The sequence below is a fragment of the Carassius gibelio genome, chromosome B20, assembly GCF_023724105.1.
Source record: "Carassius gibelio isolate Cgi1373 ecotype wild population from Czech Republic chromosome B20, carGib1.2-hapl.c, whole genome shotgun sequence".
NCBI classification, from domain to species: Eukaryota; Metazoa; Chordata; class Actinopteri; order Cypriniformes; family Cyprinidae; genus Carassius; species Carassius gibelio.
The window spans coordinates 26,842,815-26,857,594 of record NC_068415.1 but is presented as its reverse complement, the minus strand read 5'-3'; the positions used below and the strand labels follow the sequence as shown (position 1 = coordinate 26,857,594).

Sequence of the window (14,780 nt, the reverse complement as noted above, 5' to 3'; positions counted from 1 at the left end):
AAATGCTGGTATTAGACTCGGTTTCCCTCTAGATGTGCATTTTAGTTCAAAATGAAACCGTAACATTTTGTTTGCCCCCACGAGTCAGTAAAGACATTTATAATATTGAAAAAGATTTCCATTTCACACAAATGTGTTCTTTTAAACATTGATGTTCATCAAAGAATTCATCACAGTTTCTGCAGAAATATTAAGCAGCACAAATGTTTTCAACGTTGATAATAACGAAAAGTTTTCAGAACAGCAAATCAATATATTAGGCTCAGTATTAGAGCATTGCATTAGCAGTAGGGATATGCCGGTATTTAATTTTCCTGTTGCGGTAAATTGATAGTGCCTTTATCACGGTATACGGTAATTATCATGGTATTGAAATTTTGTTTTGTTTTGTTTGAAAATGAAAATGATTTAAACATTTACTTAAAATGAATTTAAGAATTTAAGTTTAAAAATAAAAAATTATTTAACATAAAATACAGTGCAATACATAAAATATAGTGTAATCAGTTCGGACATCGCATAGTGCTCATTCAATAAATGCACAGCTAAACAATGAGCAATAGCTACATTTACTGTATAAGTTATTAATCTTTGTTAAAAAATACAAGTCTTAGTTCATGTAAGCTCATTAAATAACACAGTTGCAACTTTCAATTTTAACAATGTGTTATTAAATATCGTAATACCTAAGATTAATGAATGTTCAGAATAATTTTTTCATTGCCAGTTTATGTTAACTAATGAAGCCATAATGTAAAGTGTGAATGAACAATAAAAGATCAAAACACTTTCAAACAATATCTAGGGCATTTGTAGTCTAGATAAAAAAAAATAAAAGAATGTTTGAAGATAAATAGTCTATTAAGTCTAAATATTTCAGTAGTTGGCTCTGTAATAAACACCATAGGGAAAACACAAATCTGAATGGTTATTTAAGATTAGTTATGGTTTAGAAAGTAGCAGCTGCTTTATTTACTGTGTTTACAGGGTAAGGGCTGCATTTAGCGCCATCTGGTGTCAGAGAGTGAATGTGCTTTCATTAAGTGCGTCTCTCATGTGTTCCTCCATGTGCTTCTCATGCGTGCTTGTTTACATCAGAGGCACAGGCTCTTTCAAGCAGCATAAAGCGGTGTTGTGCATTTTAAGCAGTTGATGGGAATAGTATTCTTAAAATGCATTCCAAATTCTGAATAATTTGTAATGTATATTTATCCACAGTATTTAGAAGTGACCGCGATAACAATATCGTGCATATTAATCACCGCGATATATCGCATTACCGAATACCAGCACAAGTCTAGTTAGCAGCGTAAAAGGTTGTGGGTTCAATTCCCAGGGAACAACACACATACTGGTAAAAAAAGAAATGTATAGCCTGAATGCACTGTAAGTTGCTTTAGATAAAAGCATCTAAATGCATGAATGTAAATTTAAATTATTTAAAACTGAATATTTTACAATATTACTGTTTTTACTGTATTCAGTCGATTCAAATAAATGCAGCCCTTGATGAGTAAAAGCAGTGTCTTTCAAAAAATGTAACAATAGTGAAAATGAAATGAATTTCTGTGTTAATCATCAGTACGTCACTGATATAAAACTGTTGAAAGCTCAGGAATAGTCAAGCAGGTGTGAAAAGCATTGATGTGTGTGTGTGTGTGTGTGTGTTAGGATCGATGGGCTGGTGAAGGCACATAACCTGAAGAAGAGGATGGAGAAGCTGAATGAGGTGGTGTCTGGACTAAAGGAGGGAAAACAGGAGATGAGCAAACACATGCAGGAACTCGATTCCTCCATCAACGCACACATACTCAAGATAAAGGTGGGCATCAGAGAGAAAGGCAAAGTCCTGTCATATTCCTGAAAGCCCCTGTTCCTGCAGATGAAGACCCATGTGCTGTACGTGTCTTCTCTCTCTAGAGCACTGTGATGAGCCGCATGGACATCGACCACGAGCACCAGGCCCTGGTCACTCGCTCGCAGCAGCTGCTCAGCTCCATGCAGAAGAAGAAGCAGGAGGAGGAGGAGATGGAGCGACTGAGACGAATCCAAGAGGAGATGGAGAGAGAGAGGAAGAGGCGCGAGGAAGACGAGCAGAAGCGCAGACAAGAGGAAGAGGATAGACGCCTGTGAGTAGACGTCCTTAGCCCAGGTTACTAAATGGATTAGGACCATAAAGGAGCATCAAACTATTAATAAAGTACATGTGACTCTTACAATAGCCACCAAATAATAAATCACTAAAAAAACTATTTCCTGTAGCTTTCCGATCAGATGTTGGTGCCCTTGCTGAATAAATGAACGGAAACTGTTTTTACTTTTGTGCCTTTAAGACTTAAAGATGCAAAGGACCTGCTATAATTGGCTAATGTTGGCATGAACGTTAAAGTTAAAAGTTGGCATGAAATTATCATTCACCTGACTTTATAAATGCATATTTTAAATAATTTAGTAAATATTAAAAATGCATATTATAAATCTTATTTTTTAAATGTTCTTTTTTGATAACTCATGTCACTTAGATATGCAGCACAATGTGGAAGAAAAGATCTGTCACTCATTCTGAGGTTATTGTCCCCAGCTCTGCTGAAGCTTGTGTGTGTCTGTCTGTTTTAGGAAAGCCGAGATGGAGGTGAAGAGGAAACAGGAAGAGGAAGAGCGCAAGAAAAGAGAGGAGGAGGAGAGGAGACTGCAGGTGACATCAGCTTTATACACCACATTAATTCTTCTGCATTATTCTTCACATTCATCCCTCAGCAGAGTCTAAAACAAACCTTAAGTCACACCTGCCGATAGGTGAGAGTTTCCTTAACAGCTGTCTATTTAAAATAAATGAATGATCTTTTTGCACCTGTGAGAAGAAGATGGACATTGTTTCTTTACATACTGTATAGACCTTTTTCACATTTCCGGGTTTCTCAGCAGCGGAAGTCGTCATCGTTGGGTTAACTTCGAGAGCAGTGAATGGGAACGTACCACAAATATATATTTTTTCCATCCTCATTTGCTCAAATAGCAAAAGAAAAACTCCACGTGTTTCCATGACTTTCAAAAAAATAACGTCAGTCAGAAGAGAGAACGATGTTAAATTTACCATCCCTTCCGTAGACGCTGCATTAGAAACACCCTTGCTTTAGCGTTAACTAGTTTCGATGTGAAGTTGAGGTAATACAAAGCTTAGTTTTATAAATGCACATAATTTATTTTACGATTCTGATGATCATTAAAAAGGGTCAATTACCGTATTTTTCGGACTATAAGTCGCACCTGAGTATAAGTCGCATCAGTCGAAAAAATACGTCATGACGAGGAAAAAAACATATATAAGTCGAACTGGACTATAAGTCGCATTTATTTAGAACCAAGAGAAAACATTACCGTCTCCAGCTGCCAGAGGGCGCTCTATGTCTTCAGTGTAAACTACAGGAGCACTGAGCAGCATAGAGCGCCCTCTCGCGGCTGGAGACGGTAATGTGAACTCTTGGTTCATGTCAAATTAATTCTGATAAATAAGTCGCACCTGACTATAAGTCGCAGAACCAGCCAAACTATGAAAAAAAGTGCGACTTATAGTCCGGAAAATACAGTATAACAGCTGTTTGAAATCGTAAGTGCTGCTTGCGTTGTGTTTGTGTTGGCAGCAGCTGATTGGTTGATGTGATGGTGTCTCTGCTGGGTTGTTTCAGGAGGAGATGGAGCTGCAGCTGCAGGCGGAGCGCGAGCAGGATTCGGCCCGACAGGCCGTGCTGGAGCAGGAGCGGCGAGACCGAGAGCTGGCCCTGAGGATCGCTCAGAGCGAGGCCGAGCTCATCCCAGAGGAGACGCCCGTGGAAGCTGGACTGCGCAGGTATTTGTGTCCCTCTGAATGCCGCTGCCGAGGAAATGGCATACCTTCAGGCTGATGATACACAGTGCAGTGTTGCTTGGGCACTTTCCCACTGATAATGGGTAACAAATATCTGTCTGGTTACTTTAGATCGGTCGTGGGCCCTGTGTCTCACCAGGTTACCCACTGAAGGCAACATAAACTAAAGTTGCCTGCCAACATTGCTCAAAAAGTTGCCCGGTGTATTTTACCCAGCACACTCTACAGCTAAACATGCCCCATAGAGCGATCTTACATGATGGTGACTCCAGTGGGCTGAGGGGAAAAATGCATTGTACAAATAAGAGCTGTCAGAATAGATAAAAAACTTAAATATTATCAATATTAAATTATAATCTACTTTAAATGGCATAATTCCTGATGGAGGGAAATCTTTTGGCTTCTCTCCTGAAGCCACTAGAGGGCGCAACAAGCAAAATATTACTAATGTACGTTAATTAAAGCTAGGGCTGTACGATAAATCACATGATATGATCATTTGCATCTCGTCAGTAAAGCTGCTTCTGTGATCAGTAATAAATCTCCATCACGTGCTTTCAGATGGAGCAGCATTTAATACACCGAGCCGTAGTTCACCGACAAACTATGCAATATCACGTTCATAATCGAAAGCGATTCATCTGTGATAAGGAAAAGCAATATTACGTAGCTTGTCAGTGATCTACAGCTCATGTAGTAAATGCCTCTCCATCTGAAAGCACATGATGGATATTCATTATTAATCACAGAAGCAGCTTAACTGACGAGACACTTACATCATTATCGCAACTCGTTTACCATTAATGAGGCTGCCTGATGCACACCTAACTTTTGAATGCAATGTTTTTGCATTCGAATGGGGATTTTTATTTTAAATTCGACAAATATTCGAAATTTGAAAAATTATTTGACAGCCCTAGCACAAATGAATTACAGTACATGTGCCATTACAAATGCATTCATATGTTCGAGTGTTTCTTGTCTTGCAAACACAGTCAGTCATACAGCTGCAGGTTAAAGGAATGTGCTGGGTTCAATGCAAGTTTAACTTAAAACCACATTTACAGTGCAACCAGATAACAAGTTTTGCTCAATTAATAAAAATCTTCACTTACGAAATTAATGTAAATTGATCAAAAGTTATCATATAGTTATGTTTCAAAACATTTGTGTTTCAAATAAATGCTATGTATTAAAATACTAAGCGTTTTAAATTTCTATTTTATTTTTTATAGCACATAATTTATTTGGTAACACTTTTACAATAAGGTGTCATTTTTAAAATTAGTTAATGTATTTACGAACATGAATGATTAATAAACAATACATTTATTACTCTATTCATCCGTTAATGTTACTTAATTTGTTTGTTCATGTTAGTTCACAGTGCATTAACTAATATTAACAAACTATTTTTTTATTTTAATAATGTATTAGTAAATGCTGAAATTAACATTAACTAAGATGAATAAATGCTTTAGAAGTGTCATTCTTGGTTCATATTAACTATTGCACCTTATTGTAAAGTGTTACCATTTATTTGTATAGTATAATAAGCTTGAATATATCAAAAGGTCAAGCATCATTGATTTCTCATGCTTTGACCCTTTTCCTTTGTCTTGAACCTGGAAGATTCTTAGAAAGCATTAATGGTGGTGGGATTTAGTTTAATTACCGGCGGAGACTTGGATTAGTTTCTCCGTCACTCTGTTTAATACTCTTCCTGTCTGTTTTTACAGTGCTGCACCACCACCACAAAAACTCAAGAGCTTGACCATGTAGGTTACATTTCTCCAGTTTAAATCTTTCTTCTTTACTGATCACTTCTAGTTTGGTTTAAAAGCAGCTTTTTGACAACTCTTTCCATCAAGCACCATGTCGAGTGTTTAAAATAATAGGTCAAATCATTGCAGTCTCAGCAGATAATCACCAGAATGTGTCATTCTGGCATATTTACATCAGAAAATAACTATGTGGCAGTTTACTGGATCCTATTTAGTCAAAGTCACAAATGGAAAATCCTATGAGCAGTTTTCTAATGATGTCATATACTAACATGTACCATGGTCCAATAATCCTGTCCTTTAGGGAGGAAATGGCCAAGGAAATGTCTGATCTTCTGGCTCGGTGGGTAGAAGGGTTTGCTGTTGGCGCTACAGACATACACAACCAAAAATCAAAGCATTATCCACTGAAATGAAAACAAAATGACCTCGTTGAAGTCTGAAAATGCATCAAATTTGAATCATGCCGATCAACCAATCTCAATATTTCAGTAATTCCACACAGTATTTTGTAAATCAGAATGAATCCAGAGTCTTTGAATTAATGTTCACTCCTTATAATTTATTAAATGCTGATTTGTCCTTTTTTTTATTTTTCTGAAATTGATTTCCTGTTATTGCTGTTGTGTAAACCTTTCTTTTCTTCAACGGATCTCTGATGCCATCTGTGACATTTTTGTAGCGATATTTCAATAAAATGTTTTTTTTTAGCACGTTTGATTTAGGTTTAAAAATGAAGGGGTTTTGTAAATGTGATCAATTGTATGGAGTGTAAATCTGTCTTTTTACATTTTAATTGGTGAGTTGAGATCCTTGTTTCTCTTAGATGAGCAAAAAGAGTCAGGTCAGTAGGGGATTGTATCTGTTGTGTAACTGTATATGTGTATTTGTGTTTTGTGGATTCAGAGCTCCGCAGGTGACTGCCACAAATGCTCAAGCTGATGTGAAGAAATATGAACTCAGCAAGTGGAAATATGCTGAATTACGGGACACCATCAATACATCCTGTGGTAAGACAGTTGTTTTCATGAATGCTTATGTCAATGAGACAGATTTGTGTTTTATGTTTGTTTGATGTTTATGACAGTGTACAGCAGCCCAAGTATCCAAACCACACATGAAATTGCTTTGATTTGCATTTCTATCCAATCGAATAGAGATATTCTCTTTACAACTTATTTTCAGCATAACACATCTCACTTTTGCACTCAAGCTGGCACAGACAAATGAACTTGAACTGCTTCTGAACCAGAAACATGGCATATAATCTGCTTGTCTTTTGTGTCTTAGACATTATCTGCTGTAAATGAACTTAATTCTGTATTGATGGGTAAAAATGTGTTTTGTTTTCTGTTTCCAACGTACTTTTCCAATATCCGTCTAGATATCGAGTTGTTAGCTGCGTGTCGTGAGGAGTTTCACCGCAGACTGAAGGTCTATCACGCATGGAAGTCAAAGAACAAGAAACGCAACACTCAGGATGAGCAGAGAGCACCGAAAGCCGTCACAGACTATGGTACGAAAACCCCCCCCCCTGGAGATCTCCTTTAAAACTTAGATTGGCCGGATCTAGATTTAGGGTGAAATGCAAATGAGATACTGTAGACAGAACTAATTTTTATGTGGGTTTGTTTTTTTAATAGTTGACATAATTGCAAGCCATGGCTTCATAGGTGAGTAAGGCCAAAAAATAAACCAACAGCTGACTAACTCCCCAAAACAGAACTAAAGGACCTAATGAAACAGAAAAACATCCAGTATTCAGCCTAACTCACTCCCTTAATAAAGCCAATAGAAAACAATATTTTTAATAAACAAAATATCCCTTTCCCTGCTGCTTTCCTAACTATTATAAGTATATATGTAATGTTTTAGAAAGAAGAATCCTACACTTACCAAAGATACTGTAGATCTACTTGACCACAAATACAGTAAAAACATTTATATAGCTTAATATTATTACAATTAAAAATAAATGTTTTCTATGTGAATTTCTGTTAAAATGTAATTTATTGCGGTGACCAAAGTTGATTGTTCAGCATCATTTCTCCAGTCTTTAGTGTCACATGATCCTTCAAAAGTCATTCCAACATGCATTTCTTTCTTCCTTTTTTTTCTTCCTTTACATTTATTATTTTCATCAATGTTGAAAACAGTTGTGCTGCTTAAAATTATTGTGGAAATTTCAACCAAATTTCTTTTGGTTTCTTTAAAAGTTGAATAATAAATATTTTGCTATGACTGGTTGGCGCCAAACTTAACGCTATTTAGACACACACTATTAATGCTACTGTTGTGATCCCATTGTCCTCCTCCAGCCCAGCAGAACCTGGTTGTGCCCCGGCAGCAAGAGATCGTCATGAACAGACAGCAGCGCTTCTTTCGCATTCCCTTCATCCGACCAGGAGAGCAATATAACAACAAGAAAGGATGGTGGTACGCACACTTTGATGGGCCTTGGATTGCCAGACAGATGGAGCTGCACCCGGAGAAACACCCCATTCTGCTGGTGGCAGGTCTGATTCACTTTCACTGGCATCTCTTTCACTCATTTGCAGATGTGGGTTCATTGCCATTACCTTGACTTTCTCACAGCATTACATTACATTGTGCTTCTTATAGAGATACTCAATATATTGGTAACTGCATCAGTTTTTCCAAAATGTTCAAATAATAAGATCAGTGGAGAGCAACATCAAATTACATCTAAGTTTTTGGCTGTATATGCCAACCTTTACAGCCGAGTATACTGAGGAATGTCTTTCAGATCAATCTAAGCATTTTGTATTAACAAAAAATTTTATTTAATACAGTAATGTGTAGTTAAATGTAACTGTTTTCTGTTTTAGGTTAATTAAAATGGTATTGTGTTCACACTAGGGGCTGCAAGATATTGGGAAAAATGTACATTGCGATATTTTATTTTTCTGCGATATGAAATACAAAAATATTCTTACAAACAAAAATGGGGTGAGCAAACTTACATTCTCATTTTAAATGATTTAAACATCGACACCATCGTGTCAATTGATTAATATGCGTGAGGGAGAGAGAGCAAGACAGCGCTCGTGTTGTTTGAAGACATTGAGCGTGCGGCCGGGGCTCGCTTTGCGCGCGCGCTCTCTCTCTCAGGCCTGTGACAGGTGCAATATAAATAGGCGTCGGGTCTATTTCTAGCATGCACGTGTTTGCCGCGCCTGAGACGCGCGTCTCACGCAGGCAGTCTGCAAGCTCTAACCTGTTAACATGGGAGCCGAATTAAAAAACGGACACGCCACGCAGCTGAGACGCTTGCGCCACGCATCTAGTGTGTCGCCGGCCGCGCGCTCGCGCTTTCTCTCTCTCTCTCTCGCGCGCGTGCTCTTTGGCCGATACAGTTAATGAATAACGGATTAACTACGACAGCCTACATCGCACATCCTGCGATGTGACTATCGTGGATTTGTACATCGCGATATCGATTCTTAAACAACACATTGTGCAGCCCTACTGCGAGTGTTAGTGCTCTATTGCCATTTAATGTACAGATCTGATTTTTTTTTGGATGTTCACATTGTCTTGTTTTTTTTTGTTTTTTTTTACATAACATGTTCAATATCAGATTCCAGTGAGAATGAATGACGGTCCTGAACTGACCCATATGCACAAAAGAATGATAACATAAAGCACACTTCAGTAAGCGTTTGAGCATTCATTTATAAGCTGATGTGCTGCGAAAGCCAGTCAATCCATTGAAGCAGGACAATGATGATGATAAATAAATATTTACTGTTTGACCCCTTATGTTTAGCTCATGGAGCCATCACTGTAATACTTATGAGTTTAACACCTCACTGTCTCCACTGAATACATCCACAACTTTCTGTAATATTCACCTTAGTGATCAAAGAACTACCGCTATGTAACGAGTGTCATTCTTGAAGGATATGACCATTCATATCAGACCTGAATCTGATTTCGAAGCACGCATGAAAGTATCCCAAATCTGAATCAAAGGTCATAAATATATGATAGTAATATAGGAGCAGTATCTGTTTAATGCAGTTACTGTTATTGAAATCCTCATTAACTAATTACTAACAAACAATTACATTGTTTAAATGAAAAATTCTATATTCGTGATATTAAATTATATGATGCACATAGAACTTTAGTGTTCACTTTCAGTTGGTCACTTTCACATCAGTATTGACAAATGAAATTGGTCTCTCGAAGCGAGAACTCTGACTAAATAGGTGCATTGGCATGTGTTGATTGCATCCAGCTACCGCTGACAGCAGCGCAAATATAATTAGGCAGCAGGTGCAACGCATACTCAGCTTTTCGCTTGGAGCCGAGCGATGACATCGTTCTGCCCCTGACTGCTCTACAGAGAAGACTGAATGAGTTCAGTGCACTCTTTGGAGCTTCTTAGTGCTGGTGGCATGGTTCTTCAGCAGTGGTGGTTTCCCATGTTGAGTGTTGCACACATCAGGCTGCACTAACCCCTGTTTGTGTCGCAGGCAGGCACCCCTGTGTACTTCAGCATGCTAAATAAGCTTTTTTCCCTAAAAGAGCATTCATGGGTGTGTCTTTTAAAGCTGACATTGCGTCTGGCAAACTCTACATTTGCATCTTTGTAAAGACAATGTTGCGTCTTGCTTACGTGGATGAGTCATGTTCTCATTGCAGGAAGATGACCATCTCAGAAATGGGGACCAGGGGGTGTATTACAGAAATCATCTGTTTGGTAACCACTGCATTTTCAGTTAGGACCACATTTAGAACAAAAGCTATTACAGAACAGCGTTTCCTAAGTGTGTATTCTTATCTTAACTACAGATAGGAAAGGGGTATTACAGACCTCCTAACTTGACAAAAAAACCTTTAAAACTGTCTCAACTTTAGGACAACCCCACAGCTGTCCTAATTTCACAATTATTTGAAAGCTTGCAAAACCTCTTTCTGTCAAATCTGTTTGGAATTGGGAACTATCTGATCTTAATTCACCTGTCGACTGGGAGAAGGTGTGGTCTGACCTCAGTTTAAACTCTCAAATCTTGGCTCATCATCTTATACATTTCAAAGTTATTCATAGAGCATATATAACTCCTTACAGAATAATAATTAAAAAAAAGAAAGAAATTACAACTGCCATATCTGTAATTCTGCATCAGCAGGTACTTTTCTTCATATGTTTTGGGAGTGTCCTATATGTCAATAATCTGTGGACACATGTAAACTTAGTTTTGTGTTTTATACTAAATGGATGTAATTATGTTATTTGTTAAATGTAAAAAAATGATTTTTTTTTTTACAAATCTTTGAAAGCTAATGGACAATACACTTACAATTGCACTGTCCAAAAATGTTATTACATTTGTTAATTACTAAAAATGAAGAATGCAGATGTTTAATGGTAAAAAAGAGTCTTGCAGGACCCTGAAGATGTTAGATTATGTAGGAGATTTTGTCCATTAGATCGTAATGATCTCTTTGACTCTTGAACATGAATAAGATAAGCAAAGTACGAAGGAGCTATACCATGCAGAAATTAAAATCTTAAAATTAATTCTATAAGATACTGGTAACCAATGCAACAATCTCAAAACAGGAGTAATGCGATCATACTTCTGAGTACCCATCAGTAAAAAAAAGTTTGCTGACATCCGAGACTTCACCTCATCTACACAGGCCAACAGACGCCATAAGGCAGTGGAAGAATCTGGGTTAAAAGACAAACACAACTGAGTGTCATCAGCGTAAGAATGAAATAACATACCATATTTATCCAAAATCAATCCTAACTGTAGCATATACAGAGAAAATAAAAAAAGGTGCTAAAATAGAGCCTTGGGGGACACTACAAGAAATGAGTGCAAATGTGGATACAAATTCTCCCATATGGACCCAAAAACTCTTATTTTGAAAATATTACTTTATCTTAAGGACTTTCCACAGATATACACAGATGTTTCAAGATGAGATGTAAGTATTTGATGGTCACTGCCATCAGATCTAAAAGTACAGTAAAATTTCTGAGATCAGTTTCAAGGAAAATATAATTAAAAACTCTCAGCAAAGCTGATTCAGTGCTGTGATGTTTTTTTAAAACCTGATTGAAACACTTCACAGTTCTCATTTGTATCAACAAATGACTGAAGTTGGGTGAGAATGCTCTTCTCCATGATATTAGCCAAGAATGGAAGTTTTGAGATTGATCTAAAATTAGCTTTCACACTCTCATGCAAATTAGATTTCTTCAAAAGGGGTTTGTACCACTGCATGTTTACAGTAGTCAGGCACAATCCCAGAAAACAAACTTTTTTTAATTATAGAAGGGCCAACTGCTTTAGTCCAAGTATAATATCATATTGAGATTGAGAGAGAAATTGGCTTAAAATCTGAGAAAGTACCACCAGATAACGATTGCTGAATGACATTAGAACAATGACTAATGTTATTACGTACATCTGATGTTTGATTTATGAAAGAAATTTAAAAGGAATTGCATGAATCTGCAGACAGGTCTCCTACCACCTCTAATTAATAATTAAATTAATAATGGATTAATAATGGAATCTATCGTAGAAAATACCCTAGGATTATGAAGATTTTTCTCAACAAGATCTGCAAAGTACCTCGATTTAGCATTTCTTAAAGCCCTTTGAAATTTGGACAGAGAAACTCTAAACATTTTATAAGAAATTTTTATTTTTTCTATCTTTTTCCATTTTCATTCCGATCGTCTACCACTCCATTTTAATGAATGAATATGCTCATTAAACCACAGAGTTAATTTATGCAGTCGATTTCCCTGCTTTAAAAAGAGCTACGAACCACAACTGATCTTGCGGTCCGAGCGACAAAGGTCACCGCAAATTCTCTGGGTCATGCAATGTCCACACTTGTGGTCCAGGAGTGCCACCTCTGGGTGTGTGTAGTTGACAAGGGGAGATGCCGACAAAGTTTGTTTCCTTGAGGCCCCCGTGTCCCAGACCGTCCTTTTCTTTGATGCAACTTTGGCCAGCAGTTCTCTGCTGCACAGGAGCAGACTGAGGGGACCTTGTCCAGCCCTGGCGGGCAGCCAAGGCCACCCCACCCATCCCAGAGAGGGAGGGAACTGCTCTTCGGGAGATAGTGAACGCACCTCTCCCTCCCATGGAGGAGGGCCCTGTGGAGAATCTTTGTTTCTAAAAGTCTCAACAGTACAGCAGATTTTCTCTATCTCTGGATCCCAAGAGGACACGGAGAGTCACGGACGGACCAAACATGGACCACACTCTTCCTTCTCTGTTCGTGAGTGTCATCAAAGACCCTACTCATGAGTGGCACACTCAGACCCCTCTTTGGTCCACCTATGAGCTGCCCGGGCTGGGTCCCTGCATTCCAGGTACCCCAAGAGGTAATAGACACCTTCCCTTCAGCACGAGCGCTGTCTACAAGACATGCTTACACCTTGAATTGGAACCTGTTCTATGAGTGGTATTCTGAAAGACCCCGGGTGATTTCTGAGATATCAGAGTCGTGCTTTCCTTTCTGCAGTAAGGGTTGGTGCAAAGACTGTCTCCCTATACCCTTAAAGTCTATGTTGCTGCGATTGCTGCTAACCATGACCCCATGGAAGGGAATGAGGAGGAGGAGGCAGACCCAGCCCTAGTTTTGCTCTGTCCCATCCAAGCCTGAGTATGTGTTGCACCTGCTGCCTAATTATACTAGCGCTGCGATCAGCGGCAAATGGATGCAGTTATTGAATGCCAATGTGGATTTGCTTGTTTAGTTACACTCGAAGTGGATTGGTCTCTTAGTGAGATCCCAATTTCGTTGATCAATACAAACCAGGAACAAGGGTTACATACGTAACCAAGACATTTTACATTGTTGCTGTTTGAATACTGGCAAGTATAAATGGATAATATTAGCTAGTATATTGCTTAATTTCTAGATTAGTTCCTAATGTGTGATGTCTATTTTTGTTTTCATAGGTAAGGATGATATGGAGATGTGTGAGCTGAGTCTGGAGGAGACCGGTTTGACTCGGAAGCGTGGTGCTGAGATTCTGCCGCGCCAGTTTGAGGAGATCTGGGAACGCTGTGGAGGAATTCAGTACCTTAAAAATGCCATAGAGAGCAGGCAGGCCCGACCCACATACGCCACTGCCATGCTGCAGAGCATGCTCAAATAAACACACGCACACATATAACAGCTCTAGGTCCATAAGGGAATCTACCAACTCCTACGTAACCAGAACTGACTTTCAATTACCGTATTTTTTGGACTATAAGTCGCACCTGAGTATAAGTCGCATCAGTCCAAAAATACGTCATGAGGAGGAAAAAAAACATACATCGCATTTATTTAGAACCAAGAACTAAGAGAAAACTTTACCGTCTACAGCCGCGAGAGGGCGCTCTATGTTTTTTAGTGTAGTCTACAGGAGCACGAGCAGCATAGAGTGTAATGTTTAATGTTTTCTCTTGGTTCATTTCTCTTAGTTCATTTCACTTGGTTCATGTCATATTAATTTTGATAAATAAGTCGCACCTGACTATAAGTCGCAGGACCAGCCAAACTATGAAAAAAGTGTGACTTATAGTCCGGAAAATACGGTAGTTCTTCTAAGGTTCTTTTCAGTTTTTAGTCTTTTTACATTATTTTTGTTTTGTTTATTTTAAGTGCTTCTTTTTAGTAGCGGTCTCATTTGTTCTGGATTTATTTGAATATCTGGTGTGTCGAATCATCTCATTGATCTTTAATTGCTGTACTTGACAGTGTAATTGCCTCTAAACTGCCTCTTACTATAATTTACTTTAAAGTAATATTTTTGCTGTGATTTGTGATGAACATCAGTAATCCATAAATACTTCACTGGCAATGTTCCTTGAGAGAAATTCAACAGTCTTTTCCTAACGTTTAAATCAGTCTTGCATTGAATAAAGACCTCTTTGACTTGCAGATGTAAATACTGATATTGTTCAGCACTTTACAATATTCTGAGTTTTGTTATTCACTGTGAGTTTAACTGCTTGCATAAAGTATTTACAAAAGCTACAATACAGTAAATACAATAACTCTGGTAATGACAACTAAATTATGACTTTGAATGAAATATGTTTAATAAAAAAATAATGATTTTAATAATAAGATTGAGT

At 38.0% G+C, this 14,780-nt stretch overlaps 1 protein-coding gene across 5 annotated transcripts in view; it reads left to right on the top strand.

Annotated features, from left to right (window-relative positions):
- LOC127983896 (unconventional myosin-VI) overlaps positions 1-14,772 on the top strand; it is a 55,775-nt gene extending 41,003 nt beyond the window's left edge. For 2 of the 5 annotated variants that reach the window (XM_052586278.1, XM_052586279.1), the window contains exons 25-34: positions 1,672-1,822; positions 1,921-2,129; positions 2,617-2,695; positions 3,687-3,847; positions 5,605-5,643; positions 5,954-5,992; positions 6,556-6,659; positions 7,034-7,165; positions 7,968-8,165; positions 13,614-14,772. In XM_052586278.1, the coding sequence (XP_052442238.1) occupies positions 1,672-1,822; positions 1,921-2,129; positions 2,617-2,695; positions 3,687-3,847; positions 5,605-5,643; positions 5,954-5,992; positions 6,556-6,659; positions 7,034-7,165; positions 7,968-8,165; positions 13,614-13,813 (1,312 nt within the window). In that variant the 3' untranslated portion in view covers positions 13,814-14,772. Of the gene's footprint in view, positions 1-1,671; positions 1,823-1,920; positions 2,130-2,616; positions 2,696-3,686; positions 3,848-5,604; positions 5,644-5,953; positions 5,993-6,555; positions 6,660-7,033; positions 7,166-7,292; positions 7,346-7,967; positions 8,166-13,613 lie in introns of those variants that run through there. The other 3 variants (XM_052586280.1, XM_052586282.1, XM_052586281.1) reach the window with 3 other exon arrangements.
- The last annotated feature ends 8 nt before the right edge of the window (positions 14,773-14,780 follow it).